This window comes from Chelmon rostratus, chromosome 12 (assembly GCF_017976325.1).
Source record: "Chelmon rostratus isolate fCheRos1 chromosome 12, fCheRos1.pri, whole genome shotgun sequence".
Lineage (NCBI taxonomy): Eukaryota > Metazoa > Chordata > Actinopteri > Chaetodontiformes > Chaetodontidae > Chelmon > Chelmon rostratus.
In genome coordinates, this window is record NC_055669.1 from 17,763,665 (window position 1) to 17,785,704 (window position 22,040).

Sequence of the window (22,040 nt, forward strand, 5' to 3'; positions counted from 1 at the left end):
CTGGCTCCTCAGCGGTCTACTGGGGCTGCACACACTTCTGCACGGAGCCCGGAAGGGGGTGGAGGTTGGGGGCATAAAGAGGGAAAGTTACATTCACTGCCTCTCTAAGAGTTCAAACGCCAGTCTCGGATGCAGCCTGTCCCTCCCCCAGTTTACCATATTGAAGTATATTAGTGCAGACTTTTACTGGAGCGCAGGTGGTCTCGTGTGTAATTACTTTAATCTCTGAAACACAAAGTAGGTACTTAGCCACTGTGTTGCATTGCGGCATTTTGCTTGACATGTTTTGCGGTTTCGTTTTTATTTAACTCAAAGGTGAACCGTCTGTCAGTGAAATAAAAGGCCTATATTTAGATTTCTAGAAAGCTACCGTTGATGTTTCTGAACGATCTCGCGATATCTCCCCATAGCAACCGGGATGTTTGCCCTGGATACCATAGCCTTGCTGCATACAAGAAACCGTTTAAGGTGAGCCCCTGCTTCTCTGTAGCAGCGTAGTTAACGCAGTTTTATCAACTTTTTGTCTTGCACAAGCAGTTTTATCGTTTTACCATCAGTGCTTAAAATATACACCGTGAACTCTTCGCTTTTATCAAATGTTGGATTTTTATTCCACAGGTGGTCAGACAGGTAGCTAGCTAACATTAGCCTTGCTGCACTGAATCAGAGACTATTTACTGCTACTACTACTACTGAGTAGAGCTGCAACAATTACTCGATTTTTCGATACGGTGATCTACAGAAAATTAAGTTACTATGCTGATAATCAATTAACCATTTTAGATATTTTTCAAGTATAAATGCACAGAATTTGCAGTATCCAAATTCTGCCTTTTTGTCATACATTATATAAGAGTAATCTGAATAAATTTGGGTTTTGGACAGCTATTTGAATGAAACAAGCTGCCTAAATACATCACCAAGGGCTGTAGGAAAAATATATCAGACATATGTATTCTGGCATTTTAAAGACAAAACAATAATCAGGATAGTTGAAATAGCCATTAGTTACAGTCATAGTTTTCAGTGACTTTATGTACTGTTGCATAGTTTATTTCTTAAACATTTTTTGGATGGAATATCATAATCAGTAATTCAACTCCAGGTTAGCAGGTAACACAAGCTGTTAAAAAGATGTTGCGAAGTATAAAGCACTATACTCCCCATTGAAATGTAATGAGTTTAAATATAAGGCAACATAACATGAAAATACTACATGAAGAACACTCAAGTTCCTTAAAAATGTACTTCAGCCAGGTCCTTAATCCACCACTGGTGTACTGTCATTCTTGTTAACCTCTCCTAGTTATGCTGTGTATTGTTATGTTCTTGTAGATTCTTTCCATTTCTTCACCCCTAGATTGCCAACCTTATGCAGTGTTCTGATGGAAACCAGCTCTGGTGCCCCAGCCAGTCTCTGTGGAGCCTGATCACTGAACATGTAACTGGGTCAGAGCTGCCAAAGATCCGTGCAGCACTGGGCCACTCCCTGATTGACATGTATACAGAGGTGCACTCTGAGGTAAGAGGGTTGTTATGACTGCAAAGCTTCTTATTGCTTCTGTCAAAATATTGCTACATGCTTGACATTTTAGTTTCTCTTAAATTTGGCCGATAAAGCTTGTTTTACCCTCGCTGTTTCATTCGTTGAAAAGAATTCAGGAGCTGGGTCTGTTTCTGGTAGGATTCACAAGAATACCATCGCACCATTTACAAGAATTTCCTTTTGAGCTTGGTTTCAGGCTGAGTCAAAAAATTTGCCCAGCTAAGCATTCCTGCCCAAACAATTTATGAACTGTGGTGTCAGGTTGTGTACGAGTCGGTTAGTTTGGCTGCATTCACTCATTAATTACAATTCCCAGTCCTCCTTAAAAAAGTGAAATGTGGGTTAACTGGCACTGCGCTGCAGTGAAGTCCAAATATGAGCCAGACAGACATCAATATTTACTCAAGGCCAGCTCAACTCTTGGCCCCAAAGCCACTTGCGTGGAAAGCACAAAAAAAGGCCTCTACCAAGAAAAACTCGCAGGATCGATGAGAAAACTCCACAGCTAAGGTGGAGTGTTACATGCTGAGAAAAGTCTAAGTGATCCAAAACTCCTTAAGTGTGGTCGCACAAAACTGGACTTATAGTAATTGCTGTAGCTTGCATAGTTTAATAAGATTCGGACATGGAGCCTATTTTGACTATTTTAAAATGAATCTTCAAGATGAAATGACGAAATGCCCTAAAAACATTCAATTCGTAGTAATATAAAAGAGAGAAAACATTTTGTAGATTGACTGGTTGATCAGCCAGCTAATCATTTGAGCAGTAAATGAAACTCAGGGTATTATGGTGCTTTGATGACCTTAAAGCCAAATGTGAAGAAAGACTGCCTCATCTACTGAGAGAACATTCCTCTCAAGCTGAATTACATAAGAGAGGTCATTCCGTGTGCACTTAAGACCAAGTCTGTCGCTGTAGATTTCACACAGACACAAAGCATTCCTCTGATCAGCACTTTCTGTAGGATATAAAAATCTCTGAATTTGCTGTTTTATGTCTCATACCACGTCACATTCTTTGTTTTTCTCCTCTTGTACACTCCGCCATCTTCTCTTTTTCTTGTGCTGTGTGTTGTTCAGTGTTGAAATCTCTCCATCTGTAGATGTTATCAGCCTGCACTGAACCAACAGGCCAGCCGCTGCAGAAAAACACATGTCTGTCTCAGTTCCAGACCACACATTATTGCTGTGACAGTTAACATGGAAAAACCGCATGTGACAACTACACAACACATTTTACATGGAAGCACGCTGAAGACACATCCAATTCACGGTTAAGTGGTGAAATTAAATGTCTTTGAACGTCACAAAAAATGCATTCAAAGCACTGTTTAAGGATGCAATAAACCTTAAATCAAACCAAAATGATGGAGAGTAAATTCAGTTCATTTACAGACACTCCTATCTGAACACACACACACACACACACAGACACACACACACAGACACACACACACAGAAAGAGGCCCAGTGAGCTTAGTGAGTCAGGGGGTCGTTATAACAGGGTTAAAGAGGCTAATCCTCAACTGTTGATAAAACCGTTAGCGACACATATTCTTTGACTCCATTGTGCATGTGTCTGCGCAGAGGAAATGGATGTGCGTGTGAGTGTGTGCGCCGTGTGTGTGACTTTGAGTATTGCTCTGAAGTTTTTTTCACCTACAGCTCGGGTGTATGCAGTGGCTGGGCATAAAGCCCTCAGACGGAAAGAAAGACTTAGGCTGAGCGCTTTAAGAAATTTCCAGAGGAAAAAAAAAACAAAACAAAGCACAGAGTGCCTTATTCAACCCTCAGACGAGTGCATGCAGGTTTCCTTCGGTTATTACTTTTACTGCAGGGTGGATCACTTACTCCTCTCTTTTTTGTCGCTGCTTGTGTCTGCCTATCTCTGTGTCTTTCTCTTCCTGTTTTTTCTCTCCTCTGTTGCTGCCTGCCTCTCTTGCTGCCATGTAATGAATTCCAGCCCTCAGTGAGCCTCTGTGAAAAGTAATAGTCGATCTGCAGGCGACTCCTCCATTCCTCAATACCGCCATTCCTCCCTCCATCAAGGTCTCCATTGTCTCCAGCGGTTAGATCAGAGGGAGCATTAGCCTCTCTTTTCAAGTCTCCCTGCAAGGCCGCAATCTCTCTGTACCTCCCTCTACACTCTCTACTCTGAATGGAAATGAGCCCTTTAAGTTAAATGTATTCTAAACCCCAATTTAAATAAGGTGTTAAATAATTCAATATAAAGCCTCCTAGTGCGTTTTTAACTGACAGGTTTCAATAACGCTCCCTTAAAAATAGCTCCTGGATGAGATCAACTGTCTCCCAGCAGAGGGAGGGAGGGAAAAAGATCCTGGAACACCTTGTTAGCCAATGAGCCATGAATCCTGTTAATAAACACCTCAACACCCAAAGACAGACAGAGGAAGCCGCTGTGAGTGAAAGGGGCTGTGGACGTACATGCTGGTATGTGAGTGTCTGCGCCCACGCACACGCCGACACACATGCAAAGACCAGAAGCGGAGTGTTTAGTGTCCTCCAGTGTGTTCGTTTGAAGTGAAGTCTTTGACTGCAACGTGACAGACGTGATTGGCAGGCAACAGGTGCAGAGGTGTTAATTGTATCCAGACTTCCCTGAGACACATACGCACACAAGCCTTCACACACACATATTTATCACATAATTTCTTTTTTAACCCACAATGATTTATTAATTTGTTTTTCTTTTGCTGCTACATTATCGTTAAATTATGGGGATTTTTCGGCTGCTGAGTGTAAAAGTTCAACTACGGTCCTGGGTGCTCAACCCTTCGACTGACTCACAGAGGAAGTCATGCATAAATACTGACCTTTTCTACATTTTTTTGTCACTTAACAAGCCTTGATCTGCAGTGATAATCCTAGGAAATTTACTAAAAAGCTGCCTGGTCCTGCAGCAGACTAACGACCAATGTTTGTGTAATGACATGTCCAATCTAAACTTAATCATGCTGTCTGTGCTCCATGTACATGTTATTTAGTTGTCGAGATAATATATTGGGACATAGTGAAAGCAAGATATGGAACTGCCTGATTCCAAAGAAGTTGGGATGCTGTGTAAAACCTAAATAAAACAGAATACAATCATTTGCACATGAAGTGTTTACTTGATGCTATCACCTGTTACCAATCAACCTGTTTACCTGTGGAATGTTCCAAACAGGTGTTTTTGGAGTGTTCCACAACTCTCCCAGTTTTTTGTTGCTCCTGTTGCTCCAACTTTTTTGAAAAGTATTGCTGCATCAAATACAGAATAAGCAAATATTTCCAAAAAAAATAAAAAGGATTAGCAAATTTCACGTTCTGTTGTATTTCTGGCTTACACAGCATCCCAACGTTTTGGGATTCAGCGTTGTGCATGAAAACTGTGTCTAACAGACATATAAGTAAGGCTCACTGTTTATATTTTCAATTGCTTCCTGTTACATGAAGACCATAGTCAGTGTTTACAGCAGTTAAACAGTGTCACCTTTTGCCAAGGACAGCCCTGAAAATGTTTTCACCAATAGAAAGTGAAGAGGACAGTTGAGCTAGATGACAGTTTAATGCCTGCGTTTGCACTGCAAACTGGTGGTCTTAACATTTTTACTCAGCTTTTTGTATCATTGATATTTTCAACCCAAATACTTTCACCAGACAGAAAAATTCATACTTTTCTTTTTTGTTTGGAAAAATTAAAACAGAAGATATTGAGCTCTAGTTCTCCAGGCCAGAATGCCTTTATAGTGTAGTGCTGAATTTAGGTGCCCCATTAAAGAGGAATCCTGCACCTACCTGCACTGCTGAGTATGCACCGGTACACTCACGGTATAATTGCTTTTTCACAGATTATAGTCACATTTTGGCCTCACTGAGACTCGAAAGAAATAAGATAATCCTCCACCGCCTTCCCTGAGACTTGAAAAGTCCCGCTATCATCCTCAGTCAGGGAGGCTGTCAGGGGCAGTCACTGGATGACGGATGTCTGGATCACTGCTTGCAGCATATTGCATGTGGACTGTCCACTCTGCTTTAAAAGAGTGACTCAGTAAATCATATTGAGTTTTCAGAATATTTTCATTTATCGCTTCCATCACTTAGGGCAGAAACGTGTCACCTGACTCACAGAGGAAGTCTGTAAAGCACGTCTTGTAAATATACTGTTACGATGAGATATTATTATTATTGTATGCAGAACTCCTGGTTGTCTTCATTAATGGTAATAATGTTGTTTGCAGGCGGAGCTGTGGCACAAGATGTGGCAGGAGAGCCAGCAAGGAAACAACGGCAGCAGCAGGGCAGGGACCCCGCTTCCACGGCAGCAGGCCTCCCCTCTGGCTGACCCCCCTGCAGTCAAAGAGCTGGTGAGAGCCGAGGTCAAGATGTTACTACAGACCCTCAGAGAGAGAGCCAGCCAGAGGGGGAGGTAGGTATAAGATCCCACACATAAAAGTCCACTGTGTACATTGTTAAAGAATGATTGAAAAGTTCTGTTTTTTTGGGCCCAAAACATAATGAGTCTGAATTTATTCCTACTTACAACAGGATTAAGAAAGAAACTGTACTCATAATGCCAGTGATACCAATAGGATCTGATTTGATTTAGAAGCAACACAACACAAATTATGTCTTTTTGTTATTTACTGTGAAATGTGAGTGTATGAACACAGTAAAAATAGGATACAAAAACATTTTTTCCAGAGTCATAATACATTACAAGAAGAAATGTCTAGAATAAATACACAAACATTGAAACCATTATCTATATTTTGTTAAAAAACACACTTTTACATCATAGTTGCTAATTATGATGTATTATGTGTGCAGCTTTTTGTCGGACAGCGAGGGGTTAGATTAGTCATCTTGGCGAAAAAGTCATTTTACAAACTAAATAAATCCCAGGAATCCATAATGCAAGCATTATAATCCACCACTTTTGACAGGGAATACGGAAGCCATCCTTAGAAACACACCAAGCATCTTTAGTTTAGTGTGTCTATCCCCAGTTTTACCCCGCTGCAGATTACACTCCTTAAAAAAATATTCTCACACACAATTTGTCTGTCAGTCGTTATCTGAATTTGATGAAATTGTGTTTTTGAGTCTCCAGGAAATTAACTTTTTCAACACTCTGTTTGAATTAAAATCTTTGACAGCAGTTTGACAGCTGCAGGCTTGATAATGCAGTTTAGTTCCAAATGTCTAAACAGTCAAAATTTGGATTTTTTACTACAATATTAAATAAATGCACGTCCTTTCTTGATCTAATCTGTTAGTTCTTTCTGTAAAAAGAGATTTAAACCAAGCAACACACAGATGGTATGGACAAAGTAGGCAGTAGGTTAAGACCCTGCTCTCACACTCTCTGCGTCATTTTTCCCCTAACAAAGAGTGCCATAAAATGCTATATTGTGTCCCCTCGTCAGTTACAGATGGGATGGAAAGCGGAGGAACAAAGGTTTTTGGTGCAGGGATGTTGCAAACTGGGATGTGAATTGTGGAACAATAGGACAATTATAGGAGGGAGACTTCCATGCATTCCACACCAGATGGCAACTAGCCTTGATTTTAAAGATCCAGTCACTGCTAGCTTCATTGGAGCTGCTAGCTTTATGTATTATCAATACTCATCTTAAATTTGTTACGAGTTTGTGTACAAAAATACTAACTGACCCCATTCAGTGAAATGCTCACAGGGAGAACGTAATGACCCTTGGTACTATGTATCTGTTTTTTATGATGCACAGCCACCAGAGAGTTATAAGCTCCTCAAGAAGTGCTAATACTTTCTAATGGCTGTTTGGTTTTTAGTTTCTACAGCTAATCATACAACTCAGGTCACCGATGAGCTTGTGGCAATTTAATGACATGTATTAATAAGAATGTCGTAAAAACTGTTGGCTGGCATTATGTTACATAAATTAGGCTGTAGAATTGCAATTTGTTTGTGAGGATGTACGAGTGTGTGTGAGTGTGTGAGAGTCCACGTATGTATGAGCTGGTTACTATCCCAGCAACTAGCTCGCTGCTGCCAGGAATGTCGCCCCCAACATAAGATGGATTGTTCTCTGTTTTTGTCACAAACCATTTATTGCCTGTCAATTTGTTGGCGTCCTTTTTATTGTGATTTTCTTTTTTCTGTGCCCATTGTGTTGTGTCGTTAAACGTTAAGCAGCAGGCAACTTTTTAGTGGTTTTAGTTTTTTTTTTTTATTGTCTTGTAATTGACGTTATCCCAGGTCCTCTGTTTGAAACCACTGATTTGATCTTCACCTATTATGTAGAGTCTTCCTTCATTTTTAACAAAATTACAAATGTATTGCATTTATGCATTGACGCCTCATGTAACCCTTTCCATCCCCTTCCTAAACAAACAACACCAAGACTCTACAGCCATGCTAGCTCATCTGAGAGGCTTAATTAGGCATAATGCTTTGAACTAAACACTAACATCTGCATGCTAACCAACATCCATGAAGCTATCATACTCACAGTGTCAATACTAACATGCTGATGCTTAAAAGGTATAATGTTCGCCATGTTCACATCTAGTGTGTTAGCATGCTAATGGTTCTTATTAGCGCTAAACACTAAGTACAGCCGTACAAAATTGCGTAAATCCATCCAATAGTTTTTGAGACGTATCAATTTGGACCAAAGTGGTGGACTGACAGATAATGTTGCCATCCCTAGAGGCACAGTGCGAGCTGTAATCTGTTGCAGCATTGTTGTGTGTGTTTTCACTTCAACTCCAAATTTAAGACCTCCCTCAGTGCAGTCCCCAGCCATACCTAAGACAGTTCATGCATCAAAACAAATATAATAAGTGTAATGTAAGACTGGTGCTTGTTTTAAGAGCTCACTTGTCAGGGACTTATTTTGAAGTAATCTTGCAGGAGTTTCTTTTAAATCAGGATGACACTTGGCCTGATGTTTAAGCTGACAGTCCCATATTCAGAAGGCCACAGGTCTGATGCCCACAACAGCACTGTGCCTTATTAAAATGTCACTGAGCAAGATGCCAACTGAAGCCTCGCTTGCTCACACATCACAAGTCACTCGTAAAGTGCTTCAGCTGCAATGTAAATGGATTAGAAAAAGTGCCATTCAGAGGGAGAAATATATCCTGCTGTTATTGGCTGTATAGGAACACTACCAAAAGAGTATTTGTGCCACACAGACTGCGCCAGCACAAATCGCTTGTCCTCTTTGAAGTTGGGTTTGGTATATTTGCTGACCTTGATACGTGGTACTGTGTGTCTTTTTTGTGTGTGCGTGTTCCAGGCCTTTGATCGTTGAATTAGATTAAGTCCCAAGTGTATATCCACTGAATGGCTTTCAGGAGTAAACCAAACACACTTGCTCCTAATAACACTTCCAGTTAATAATGCTCCACAACCCTCTGTTTGTCAATTTAGTTCAATTTAATATGCTCTGTTGGCATGGAAATTGGGAAAATATTGCCAAAGCATCAAGACGCAGACCAGCATCTTTCTCTCGCATACTTTCCCCCGGAAATTATTTTTTTGTGTGTATGTGTATTAACCTAATTTACCAGCCATGTTGCCAAGAACACTTTCCTATATTTGTAGCAAAAGCCTAACTAACTGATTTACTTAAAGCGACATCAGCAGGAGGGCGTAAAAATAGCTCTCACTCCCATACCAGGTTTTTCCTGTGATTTGAACCATTTGTATGAGGGTGTGTGGTGGGTGTGTATCTTGTAAAAGTCAACTGATTTATCTTATTGGCCTCCTCCTGTGTGGTCCTGATGTCCTAGTCATCCACCGAGCCACACACACACACACGTCATTATCTGAGTGGCTTGAAAAGACGCATTTCCCCTCACGTTGCGGACTATAAGGTTTAGCAGAACTGACTAGGCTGTTTTCTCCCACAGGTCATTCAGAAAATCTAATGTTGAAGCTGCTTATCTTTCCCTTCCTGAGATCTGTCTTTGCTTCAGATTATCATTCCAGATATTGTAAAATGAGCCCATTTCTGATATTAAAGTTCTCGTAAATTCACATGTTGTATAGCCTTTATGGTAATGAAAGCACCATCAGATCATCCTGCATAAAGAAAGGGTGTGACTTGTGCTCAGGCTATCAGTAATTCAGTCAGTCAATTAATTTGCATGCACTTTTCATACATGTTAGTTTATGTTATTAGTTTATTTTTAAAGATATCAGTACTTTCAGCTGCTCTTAGCTCGAATAAACTCCTCCAGCACTGCTGAAAAGCCATTCTTATAAACTCTGAAAGAGCTGCAGATACAATAAACTGACTTATAAAAAGAGTCTTTCTTCGTCTGTTGTTGTGATAGAGATGTTGAGGAGCTCATGTTTCGGTACAAACCTGAGACGGTGGACTACGCTCTGGGTCACCTTGACAGCTGTTATAGAAACTGCACCAACCCAGAAGATGCTGATGCTGGAAGCAGGTAAGTAACTCTGATAAAAACAGAACCTGGTTTAATCTTCTTTCGTCCACTCTTCTCATACTTTTTTTATCTCCTCTCCTCCAGACCAAGCTCTCACTGTTCAGTCCAGTCCAACGCTGAAGATGAGATTGAGGCAATGAGGGTCAAGCTGAATGTCACTGACATTGACAAAGTGGTGGATCGCCTCAAGTGAGTTGCACAGAGCAGTGCTCCCAACCTCACTACAGCCAGACCAATGCTGGCTTTTTGAGACTGATACTGCTATCGAAATTTGGGTGTTTAAAGCGGAACGTTTTGGAATGGACAAACCAACTTACCAGTGGTGGTCAAATTATGTGATGGAGACATTCTTTCTTAATTACCTCAAATCTAGTTTGTCAGTTCTGTGCTGCGATTTCTTGTGACCTACTGGGCAACATGCACAGTCATCATGATATATTCTGAAATAAGATGCCAATAAGTTACAGTATATAACGGCCGAACTCTTCTTGTCACCCTGTATTATCTACTACTTTTATAACCCTGCCATCCTGTAAATTTGATTTTCTTGGGCACGCTTGCATGGTCCCGACCCCCACCAGCACAGAGGATCAACAGACAGTGTATACAGATTGAGAAACTCTGGCCACACTGATGCAATAAAAGAAACATGTCAGATTTGTAATTGTAATTAGCAAAGACACATCATGCACATTGTGTATGTGTTTTTCCTTTGTGGTCTGATGAATTTGTTATTGTAAATAACATAATTCACATGTGCTCTGTGAAGTCTAAAGCCTCTTTCCAACTGGGAAAAAAACCCACTAACACCCACCAACATCTGGCTTTTGTCTGCAGTGGGAAAGGGTACAATCAGCATTCATTCCTGGGTCAAATGACTCTGCAGTAGTTACGGGTGCCAGCTCTGACTGGCAGTCATGGAAACGTGACACCCAGGTGGACGCGCTCATTTTCGCCCCTTTTCCAACATGAAGATAACGAGCGTTAAAGTTCCGGATGTTGCCTGATATCAGACAGAATTGCCAACTCGTTGCACTCCATTCTCAATGTCATCATCTCATATAGGAAATAAACAAGTAACTGCTGTAATATTGTTACTGGCCTCCATGTTGCTTTGTACTGTTCCCTGTTTTCTGACGCATTCCTGACATTGAACGTGTCACACCAGAAATAAAACAGAAAGGCGAACTCGTCTACTGGCAGTGGAAATGGAGTCTATCTTTAGCTGGTTTACCCAAGTTTAGAAACCTGCATACATGCACTAATTTTGGTGTAAAAGTGTTTTAAGTGAGTTCCTCGGAGGCTTCTCCCCTTCCTCAGTTTTTCCCCTTAATCCCCCCTCAACTCTCCTCAGAGGCTTCTGTTGCTCTGCCTCCATCACACTCCATCCCTCCCTTTCCTTCCTCCATCCCTCACTTTGAGGCCCACAGGGCAGTACAGTCACTGGGGCTACCCTGGAAGAAAAGGCTCCCCCTTTCTCTCTCCCTTTCTTTCTCTCCCTCTTTCTCTCCCTCTCGCTCCCATTTCCTGACTCGACCAGAACAAAAGGCCCCATTGTCAGAAAATGGATCCCAGAGCAGGCAGAAGTTTCTTTTTCATCTGAAAGAAGTGAATAAAGTCTACTATGGTTATGTAACCAGAGAAGGAGAAAGTGTGGAGGGGGAGAGAGACGGAGGGAAAAGGAAAATAGGACACTGTATCCTCAGTACCCTTCTGAAAACTGTAGAGGATAAACTTTGAGCAGATGCAAGTGCACCCATTCTGTTGTGTGATGGGTTTCATTATCAATCCGTGGCACAGTGTGCCTCCCAACATTTTGAAAACAGTACAGTGTCCAGTGTTATATGTCTTATAGCCTGCTCACAGATTTAACTGCTGTGCAAACCTCTAACTTTTAGCAAACGTCACATGTGACTGTCGGAATTGATCAAACTCCTAAAATGGATATTCAATGTTAAAAATACATACATTTTTTGTGCATTTTGGAAAACAAACCAAAGCTGTTATAAAAAGAAACCTCAGAGTTTAAGGTGTTTGGCTGCGTGTGCCTGTTGTGACTGTCAAGTTTCCACTTTGACTTCGATTTTATTTCTTGGCTCAATAGTTCTTTAATGAAAACAACTGGAGTGGTGATGATAAACATAAATCTATGTGTCTGTCTGTCTGTCTCTCTAGGTCTGTCATAAAGGAGGAATGTGAAGCGCTGAACAGGCTGGTAAAGCATTTAAAGGTAAGAAGAACAAGTTGGAAAATAGCCAACCGCCAAATGAATCTTCTTTGTTTTTCAGCTGCCAGTGCAAGAGAGTGATCCAAATCCTACAATCAGGAAATGCACATTGTGTATGTGTTTTTCCTTTGTGGTCTGATGAATTTGTTATTGTAAATAACATAATTCACATGTGCTCTGTGAAGTCTAAAGCCTCTTTCCAACTGGGAAAAAAACCCACTAACACCCACCAACATCTGGCTTTTGTCTGCAGTGGGAAAGGGTACAATCAGCATTCATTCCTGGGTCAAATGACTCTGCAGTAGTTACGGGTGCCAGCTCTGACTGGCAGTCATGGAAACGTGACACCCAGGTGGACGCGCTCATTTTCGCCCCTTTTCCAACATGAAGATAACGAGCGTTAAAGTTCCGGATGTTGCCTGATATCAGACAGAATTGCCAACTCGTTGCACTCCATTCTCAATGTCATCATCTCATATAGGAAATAAACAAGTAACTGCTGTAATATTGTTACTGGCCTCCATGTTGCTTTGTACTGTTCCCTGTTTTCTGACGCATTCCTGACATTGAACGTGTCACACCAGAAATAAAACAGAAAGGCGAACTCGTCTACTGGCAGTGGAAATGGAGTCTATCTTTAGCTGGTTTACCCAAGTTTAGAAACCTGCATACATGCACTAATTTTGGTGTAAAAGTGTTTTAAGTGAGTTCCTCGGAGGCTTCTCCCCTTCCTCAGTTTTTCCCCTTAATCCCCCCTCAACTCTCCTCAGAGGCTTCTGTTGCTCTGCCTCCATCACACTCCATCCCTCCCTTTCCTTCCTCCATCCCTTTTCCAACATGAAGATAACGAGCGTTAAAGTTCCGGATGTTGCCTGATATCAGACAGAATTGCCAACTCGTTGCACTCCATTCTCAATGTCATCATCTCATATAGGAAATAAACAAGTAACTGCTGTAATATTGTTACTGGCCTCCATGTTGCTTTGTACTGTTCCCTGTTTTCTGACGCATTCCTGACATTGAACGTGTCACACCAGAAATAAAACAGAAAGGCGAACTCGTCTACTGGCAGTGGAAATGGAGTCTATCTTTAGCTGGTTTACCCAAGTTTAGAAACCTGCATACATGCACTAATTTTGGTGTAAAAGTGTTTTAAGTGAGTTCCTCGGAGGCTTCTCCCCTTCCTCAGTTTTTCCCCTTAATCCCCCCTCATTTCCTTATAGGAAATGAGGCCAAAACCAAAATATTGATTTTCTGTATTGATACAGCTGTGACACTTTACAATCAGAGTCTGTCTAATATAAGCTTGAAAGCATCCTGAGTTATGATTCTATGCTGTACTTGAAAGACGGGATGGCCTATTCATATTACAGTATTTGTACTATATAATTTTTTTACCCTTAAATGTCCCTAACGTTTCTTTACTTATAGAAACAAATCATTGCACGATATCACGTACTGTGTATTCTCTTACTTGTTCTAGTGTTCATTGCAGTTGCACCATTGCTCAAAAAGGAAATATTCGAGCTGTCTTATGCATCATTGTGTAAACATTAACCCAAACTTGGCCTGACTTCTTTTAATTCTGTGAAATTTTACTCAGATTTGAACAAAGTTTACCCAGACAACATGGGCTAGTAGTTTAATGCAATTGGCACCACATATACATAACCATAATATTGTATAATGATGCAGATAATGCATTCCACACAATTTTGATTTTGGATTTTTTAAAAGATGCTGTACTGATTTCCTCAACTTTGAAAAAGAAAAGTTTGGCCTCCCTCAGGTAAACCTGCACTGAAATGCTGCCAAGGTTTCCACACAAACACATGCACACACAGGAAAAGGCTCAGTCTAAGCTTGTTTTTTTCCATCTGTCTGGCCAAGAGCTTTGCAGTGCTGAGTAAGATCGATCTCTCTCCAATCATTCAAATTACTACATTTAGACACACACACAAACAAAGAAACACACATGCACGCCTACAGCCGGGCCACACTGTCATTCTTGTCTGGCATTGTGAGAGATCCAGAGAGTGAGTTAGTTAGAGGCCAGATGTGGGACTTCTGTGCAGACCAGATGGAAGTTATCTCTCTGTAGCCTCTTGTGTGTGTGTGTGTGTGTGTGTGTGTGTGTGTGTGTGTGTGTGTGTGTGTGTGTGTGTGTCTGCCCGGAAATGTCCCATTGCCAGTTCGTCTGGAAAACAAGTTGAAAAAAAAGAAGAAAAGTGAATGACAATGGTCTCTCAAAGTCTGTGTTTCGGGTGTTTGTTACGAACAAAAACTGTTTGAGCAACAAGAAGCATTGTGCCTGCTGCACGAAGACCTGCTTATTCAAATAGTCGTAGTGACGTGAAGATCCCACTGCAAAGATATCGTGTCATCAGGCAAGTCTTAAAGACCTGAGAGTTAAGCTATCTGTAGTGGAACTTTAGAGTCTTTCTGAAAAGGATCCCGCAGTAAAGCAGAAATGTGGCACTTTCCCTGTAAATGAATTGTGTCCTTAAGGGCAGAGCAGGTGGGGTGAGGTCGTGGCTGCGATGGTGCTGTGCTCTTACAGCTCAAGCTTATTGTGCACTCTCTTTATTTGCTGCAGTGATAACTCATCAGTGCTTGGAAGGGAGGATGTTGTACTCAGCCCTAAGGATCTTGTGAATATTAGTTTCTACTGTAACACGAAACTTGCAGTTTTTAGCCTCGCCTTCATTTAGCCGCACCTGCTGAGACAATATATTAGTATTGTATTAACTGTATAAAATACAGTTAACAATAAAACACAACTAGCAAAGGTGGGAAAGCATTCTGCAGAAAAAGTACAGTATAAGGTGCAGTATGGCAGGTATGAGGTGATGGTGTATGTGGGTGTTGAATGTTGCAGGGGGTAATATTGCACACATTCAGCAGCTTAAAGTGACATTTAAGTAAATATTGCACATGCACCAATGATGACAGCTCATTGGTCTTGTCAGACTGCGGAGATGAGTTCAATAGTGCCACAGCTTTGGGGAAAAAGCTGTTTTTCTGTCTGTTTGTGCTTTTGCGGATTGATCTGAAGCACCTGCCTGATGGGAGGAGCTTAGACAGATGGTGTCCAGGATGTGTCATTTCTTTCATGATTTTTTTAGCCCTCCTCACACAGCGAGTGCTGTGAGGATCTAGTTATGGCAGCTCAGTGCCGACGATGTCCTGTGCTGTTTTCACAACACGCTGGAGGGCTTTTTTTTGTCAGCTTTGGTGCAGCTGCTGTACCAGACTGTCATGCATGTTTGTTAGGATGCTGTCTGTGGTGCATCTGTAAAAGATGACAAGTAGCTTTTGAGGGAGGTTCGCTCTCCTTAGCCTCCTCAGAAAATAAAGGCATTGCTGTGCCTTACCCACCTCTGCTGAAGTGTTGCAATCAGGAGCGGTCCTCTGTGGTTGTACAGTCGGTACAGACTGTGCGTGATCTTCTTGGGCGTCCTAACATCCACGACAATCTCCTCTGTCTTACTGATGTTTAATACCAGGTTGTTGTTCGCTTACCATGTTGTCAGGTTCTGAACCTCCTCCCTGTATGCAGCTTATATGAGCCCAGTGACTGTGATAACATCTACAAACTTGAAGGACCATTGTGGAAGATTTGGGGGGGATCTGTTGGAGGTGTATTCAGTTGGTAGCAATTTGCAACCTCACTGCTAGCTGCCATTACAGCAGCAGTTGCATATGGAGGGAGTTAGTCCTAGTGCATCGAGTTTGTCGTTGTTGTATTTAACACTGAGCTGTAGTCAACAAAGAGCAACCTGACGCAGGTTTTTCCAGGTGAGAGAGCGCAGATGGCGTCCTCAGTCGATCTGTTTGTCTGGTAGGCAATCTGATGTTGGTCTAGATCAGATGGAGAAGAAAATACAGGCAGACGATGGGGTACAGATGCAGACACTGCCACACACTTCTTGTGGGTCATAAGTGACGGTTGTGAGAGATTCTGTATAAGTCTATATGTTGTTTTTTAGGGAAATCCTACTCATTGTGCCTCCAACATCTGCTTTGTGTATGTCAAGACCTGTCGTAATTAGCTATATCTTTGGAATTTTTTGTTGTCTTTGCTGGTAAATGTCTGAATGAATGAATGAAAATGGGAGCAAAGTTTGTCTAATGCCACAAATTTAACAGTGTTTGCAGCTACATAAGTTGTACTGTACATTATTTTAAGTCCGGATGCTGTTGAGTGTCTTGCTTAAGGATGGTCGTGACTTTCTCATCATCAACACGTTTAACGCAGCTGAGATTGCTATTGATTAAATTATATAGTATTCGGCTATTAAATCCAAATCAGGCATTTAGAGGCTCGATGTGGTGTGATCAAATTGCCTTTTAGTGTAGCAGCCTATCATGAATTGATCCTAAACACAACCTTTAATGACCCATTTTCTCTTAGCAGGAGGGAGGCTCATATAACGACTTGGTCCAGATTGAGAAAATGCTGGTACCCCATCACCCTCAAGCTGTGGAAACTATGCAGAAATTCTTTCTCAAATATCCTGGCCTCTAAAGTAGAGGCTGCACTGTTACTGCAGCTTTACATGTTCATTCTCTGTTACTGTCAATAACTGGATATTTTCTAAACCAGTGTAGTGGACACTGCATGTTGACCCTCCCACAAGTTAAGGTCATTTTGGCTTGTACTGGTTTTGCTGAAGGTGAGTTTTCCACTGAAAGTTATTCCAGTAAGCTTTCTGCCAATATCCAGGTGGTGCTCTGTGTGCAGGTGGGTGACTAATTAAAGGAAAAACCAGCATAAAGTGTCTTATTAAAGTGTTAGGCCACCACATGCTGCCAGAACAGCCTCAAGTCTGTGGAACTCTACTGGAGTGATGGACACCGTTCTTCCAAAACATATTACCTCATCTGGCGTTTTGACAATGGTGGTGGAGAGCGCTGTCTAACACGTTGGTCCAGAATCTCTAGACCTGTTGACTGTGAAGGCCATAGCATATGATTCACATCAAACCATCATGACCCCTCGTTCCCTGTGGTTGGGGGCATTGTCACCCTAAAAGAGACCACTCCCATCTGGATAGAAATGTTTCATCACAGGATGAAGGTACCACTCATTCCCTCTAAGAGGACAAGTGGATCCAAACTATGGCAGCACAGTGTGCCCCACAGTATATTAGAGCCACCAGATCCCCTTACTGGAGGGGTCGAGCATTCAGGCCTTCTCATGGTGTACGCCACAGATGCACTCGTCCACTGAAGGATGACTCATCTGACCAGATCACTTTTTTCCACATCTCTGTAGAGCAGTTCCTGTGTTTTTTTTCGCCACTGAACTCTCAAATGTGCATTTGACTTTGTAATGAGGGGTTTATGCTCTGCACCCCTACAATTATATCGCTCTCTAGTCACCTGAGGAAGAGTTGCTCTTGTTTCTCCTCACATATCCCACTAACGCGTAAGCATCACGGTCGTCACTGATGTGTTTCCCATAGATCTAAATGCAGATGTTGCTTTAATCACTATTGAGCACCAGCCAGCTCAGCAGTCTTTGTGACTGCAGCTCCTGACATCTGTGCCCCAACAGTGAACCCTCTTTCAAAGTCACTTACATCTTTTCCTCTTCCCATCTTGATACAAGACCAGAATCCACTGGGTCTGCACAGCATTTTTAGACTCACTACAGAGCTTGATTTGATTGGATGTTTGCTTAATTGTAGCACGCAGTGCTGGTGTGGAAGCATCTGCATTTGATGTCTTTCTCCACTCATTTATTCAGGCTTTTCCTTTAATTTGGCTAAAGGTTGCAGATGAGAGGGGTTTAGACTTTCAAGGCTACTTCAGTCTCAGCTATAGACAGGGGCTAGCTTTTCCAGTTGATAATGATATTATCAGCTGTGCTTTGTCAGTGCAGCAGCAGCAAAACATTCCTCATACTGTGATGTTTGCTGTGGGTGAGGAGCTTGTCACTGCAGTCATCAGGGAAGGTCTGGTTTTGGTGGTCTTTTGCTGGTCTAAACTGGGCAGAGGTGGCCTGATGTTGGTCAAGGTGATGATCAAGGCATGACCTGCCTGCACTGACCCCGCCAAATAAAACATCTCAATTATCATATTCTGGCCAACTGGTTAGACCAGTAGATTTTGTAGGGTTTTACTGGTAGACCAGCTGGATCAGGCGTCTCGACAGCAGAGCCATCACCTAGGATGAAGAAAAGACGGCAGCCATCAGTAGCTGGTTTCAGCTGGATTTTTGTAGCAGGAATGGTGACCCTTGTTCTCCTGCTTCTGGTTCTGGTTGTGGAGATGCTGTGTATGTTGGCTGTGCAGAGATGGATTTAGCTTTCTAAGATTCATGTCTAAGAATGATGACAGTAACATGCAGACTCTCCTAAAATATCAGAAAGTCAGCGCCATGGTAATAGGTTCAAACCCCACATGGACCACAAAGCCTATTTTCGGAGTGTGTGTGTGTGTGTGTGTGTGTGTGTGTGTGTGTGTGTGTGTGTGTGTGCTTTAGAGCTGTTTTGGATTTCACTTTCACTGTCAGAGATGCCACACATACTTCGTCTGCATCTCTGAAACACAACACAAGGAGGTTTGGGTTTAAATCCCTCTGGGAAAATACACCAAAAATATATGTTTTAGCTGTCAGTCTCCAGGCCTGTGGATATGTTTGTGTGTGTGTGTGTGTGTGTGTGTGTTTGTTTATGTAATGGATTATATACTGTAGTCCATTGTCCACGTGGTTGCTATAAAGACTATTACTCATTAGTGTTTGTGCTGGTGTGAAATAAGGAAAGGAAGCTGTCAGTCACTCGAATAGCAAACACATGAGACACACTTTTCAGTCAGCTGGTTGGTTTTGCCATCTATGGAAATCGACACACACACACACACATACACACACACACACACAGCACTATGGTTTTCATTTGCTATGTATATAGATATTTGAGGCCAAATTATGATGGAACACTGCTGCTCAATCGTTTAGTGGTCACACACACGCACGCACACACACACACACACACACACACACACACACGCACACGCACACACTCACACACACATTCCTTTCCCTGCTGTTATTTTTACCCATTTTCCTTGTTCCCTTGCTATTTCCAAAGGCTCAAACCTTCTTGAACATGTTCAACACATTTACCATCTCCCACTTCCACTGCTGTCTCTACACTGAATGTGTCCTAGTTTGTGTCGTAGTATTATGTTAAGTACAATAAAGCTGCATGAGGAACATAAGCTCTGTCACTCTGTGTTCTGTGTCGTGTTTCTTGCAGGGAAATATAAGACAAAAGTGTCGGAGTCAGCGTGATAGACCAGAACCGACACTTGCCGGTGAGTCCGCGTACCAACTGTTTGGTGTTTGCTGCCATCTAATGGCAACTTATTGTTCCACACACGGTCTGAGTGAGGAGAGAGCTCTCCTCATCTCGTACGACCCATTTAATCTTCAGCTCAGAGAATAAATTTACAGATGAAACGGGAATGCTGATCGTTTTGCACACCCTCCATTAGCTGGTAGAACTAATTCCAAAACATATTTATGAATGAAAAAAGAGCAATTGAGGACTCCAGCCAAATCCATCCACTCCGGGCCAAATGACAGTGAAACTAATTGGAGTACATTAGAGAGCAGTCTGGTTAAAACAGTTATTGAGTTAATTTTCAGAACTCAAAAACGAGCACTTTCTTTTCCTCATGCACAAGATGATTGTTATCTTTTGATGGTTTTCTGTACTTAAGTATCTAACAGTGTGTTTCAATCATACTTCAGGGAGGTGGTTTCAGTATTTTTTCAGACTTTTTACAAATCTCAGCACTGTTGTATTTGTGTGTGTGCAGAGCTGAAAGAGCTCAGAGGAGCTATTCAGGTGGACTTGGAGCTCTACCCGTCTTCGTTTGCTGCTTCACCGCCAGCGTCCTCCCCTCTCCCTTTGAAGGAACTGAAAAACAGGTTCAGGTTAGTGTGTTTTGCTGCTACGACCCCCAGAGATGCTTTAACAGGGCACCATTTACAACAGTGGAAATATTTTTTTATACAACCCCAAATTAATACAGCTGTGATGAAAGGGAAACTACAGGACTTCACAAAAGAAAAGGAAGCCTCTCAGGTCGATCACGCAATGGGCCGTCAAACCTGGGTGCTCCACCTAACCTGAACCAAAAGAAACTAAACCTAATGGATGCAAAGCCGCTTAAACACTGGACCCATCACCCCAAACAAACAAATAACTAATAAAAGAGCCATGGCCAGGATGAGAGACAGAGAAAGTGTTCCTGCCCCCTCTGTATACTGTAAGATTTCCAATCAGGCCTGAGCAGATTGTTTCCCAGAAACTACGTAACGCACATTACAATTAGAACAGATGTGTATTATGACCAGCAGGGGGAGTGCATCACTCTCACACTGTACAGTTGATACCTTAAGTAGCTGCTTCATAATTACTGGTAATTTGTGACTTCTCATTCCATTCGAGCTTTTTCAAGCATGATGTTGCTCTTTATTTCTAAAACAAACTATTTTTTGCTGTACTTTTGTTTCTCTATCTGATTCCTTTCCTCCAGACTGTCAGCAGGACACAGGGTTTCTGAGGAGACTCTGCAAGCTTTAAGCACTACATCAGCCCTAAGACCACATCCACCTCCTCGTCTGTGCCAACCCAGGCCGCCGTTCAGCGCTCCTCCTGGCAAGACCGCTGCGTCAGTTAAACTAATTCATAGTTCTTCGCTGTCTCAGACTCACGGACAGCAAAAGAGCACGTCAGACTCCAGTGGACCGAGGAAAACACAAACACCTATTTGCAACAGGATCACCCCTTCTGGGCATGCAAACAGCCACTTCGCCACTTCACTTCCAGGGCCTGGCAGTGACCAGATAATGGCTAAAGCAACACACCACCGCAGTCGGTCCTCAGAGCCAGATAGTGCTGATCTTCACTGCAGGACCCCAACTTCTAGTCCTAGTTTTGAAATAAAACCTCCAGGAGTCTCGACCATCCATCGCAGTATTTACAGCCCGGGCAGAAAGAGTGATTTGTCACCACAGAGGAAAAGCAGCCCAGCCTGGAGGTCAAGAAACATCAATACTACCGCCACATCCCCTCACTGTGTTGCAGGCAGTTACAGCAGCAATAGCACTGACCACTTTATGTCAACGAAGGAGAAATCAACGACACAAAGTGGTACCTGTGCAGGTGGTTTAGTGTCAACAACAGTGCTGGCAGATAATGACACAAGGAAGAGTACTTCTGAGAGGTTTCATTCTTGTGTAGGCAGCAGGAACAACAACAGTGGAACTGATAGAAATAAAAATGGTCATCTAGGGAAGGATGTCACCCAGCAGCCAAGCTTAGTGGCCTCCGTTTGACAGACCGCTCCTCACATCATACAGAAAGCAGTGCTACCACACAGGGGCTGTGTCTGGTCCTCGCAGGACAAACTCTCTGTTATCAACAGGCAATGAAAATGACTTGGGTGCAGTGATTATTTGTTTGAAAAATGTTATGGGGTGGAAGCTCACCTGGTGGAGCGTGTGCCATGTATCAAGGCTGAGACCTTCCAGCAGCGATCAGGGTTTGATTCCAGCACTCTGCTGCATGCTCTCCCCCCTCTCTCTGTCTCTCTCCAGCTGTCACTGTCACAATAAAGCAGAAAAGAAAAGAAAAATGTGTGTTGTTAAGAAGGTAAGAGCCGGCACAGCCCTGCTTTCATGAAAAACAGAAATAACTCCACAAACCACAAAGTAAATGTGTTCTAGTTACTGTTCAGACACAAGACTTTACATGTATGTACTAATAACAGCCATGGAGGTGTTTGTCCTACTAGCCTA

At 42.2% G+C, this 22,040-nt stretch overlaps 1 protein-coding gene across 1 annotated transcript; it reads left to right on the forward strand.

Moving 5' to 3' along the window:
* Positions 1 to 419: 419 nt before the first annotated feature.
* ccdc24 (coiled-coil domain containing 24) lies at positions 420 to 21,090 on the forward strand. Its single transcript, XM_041949001.1, has 9 exons — positions 420 to 468; positions 1,361 to 1,522; positions 5,790 to 5,977; positions 9,877 to 9,993; positions 10,078 to 10,182; positions 12,169 to 12,223; positions 19,489 to 19,546; positions 20,054 to 20,171; positions 20,949 to 21,090. The coding sequence occupies exons 2-9, from the start codon at positions 1,373 to 1,375 to the stop codon at positions 21,088 to 21,090; spliced, it is 933 nt and encodes a 310-aa protein (XP_041804935.1). The 5' UTR covers positions 420 to 468; positions 1,361 to 1,372.
* Positions 21,091 to 22,040: the final 950 nt, after the last annotated feature.

Bases quoted from the DNA above. Each gene is read 5' to 3' on its own strand.
- ccdc24 (XM_041949001.1), top strand. From the start codon at position 1,373: ATGCAGTGTTCTGATGGAAACCAGCTCTGGTGCCCCAGCCAGTCTCTG. The intron at 10,183-12,168 runs GTGAGTTGCACA...CTGTCTCTCTAG, and splicing joins AAAGTGGTGGATCGCCTCAA to GTCTGTCATAAAGGAGGAAT. The intron at 12,224-19,488 runs GTAAGAAGAACA...TGTTTCTTGCAG, and splicing joins GGCTGGTAAAGCATTTAAAG to GGAAATATAAGACAAAAGTG.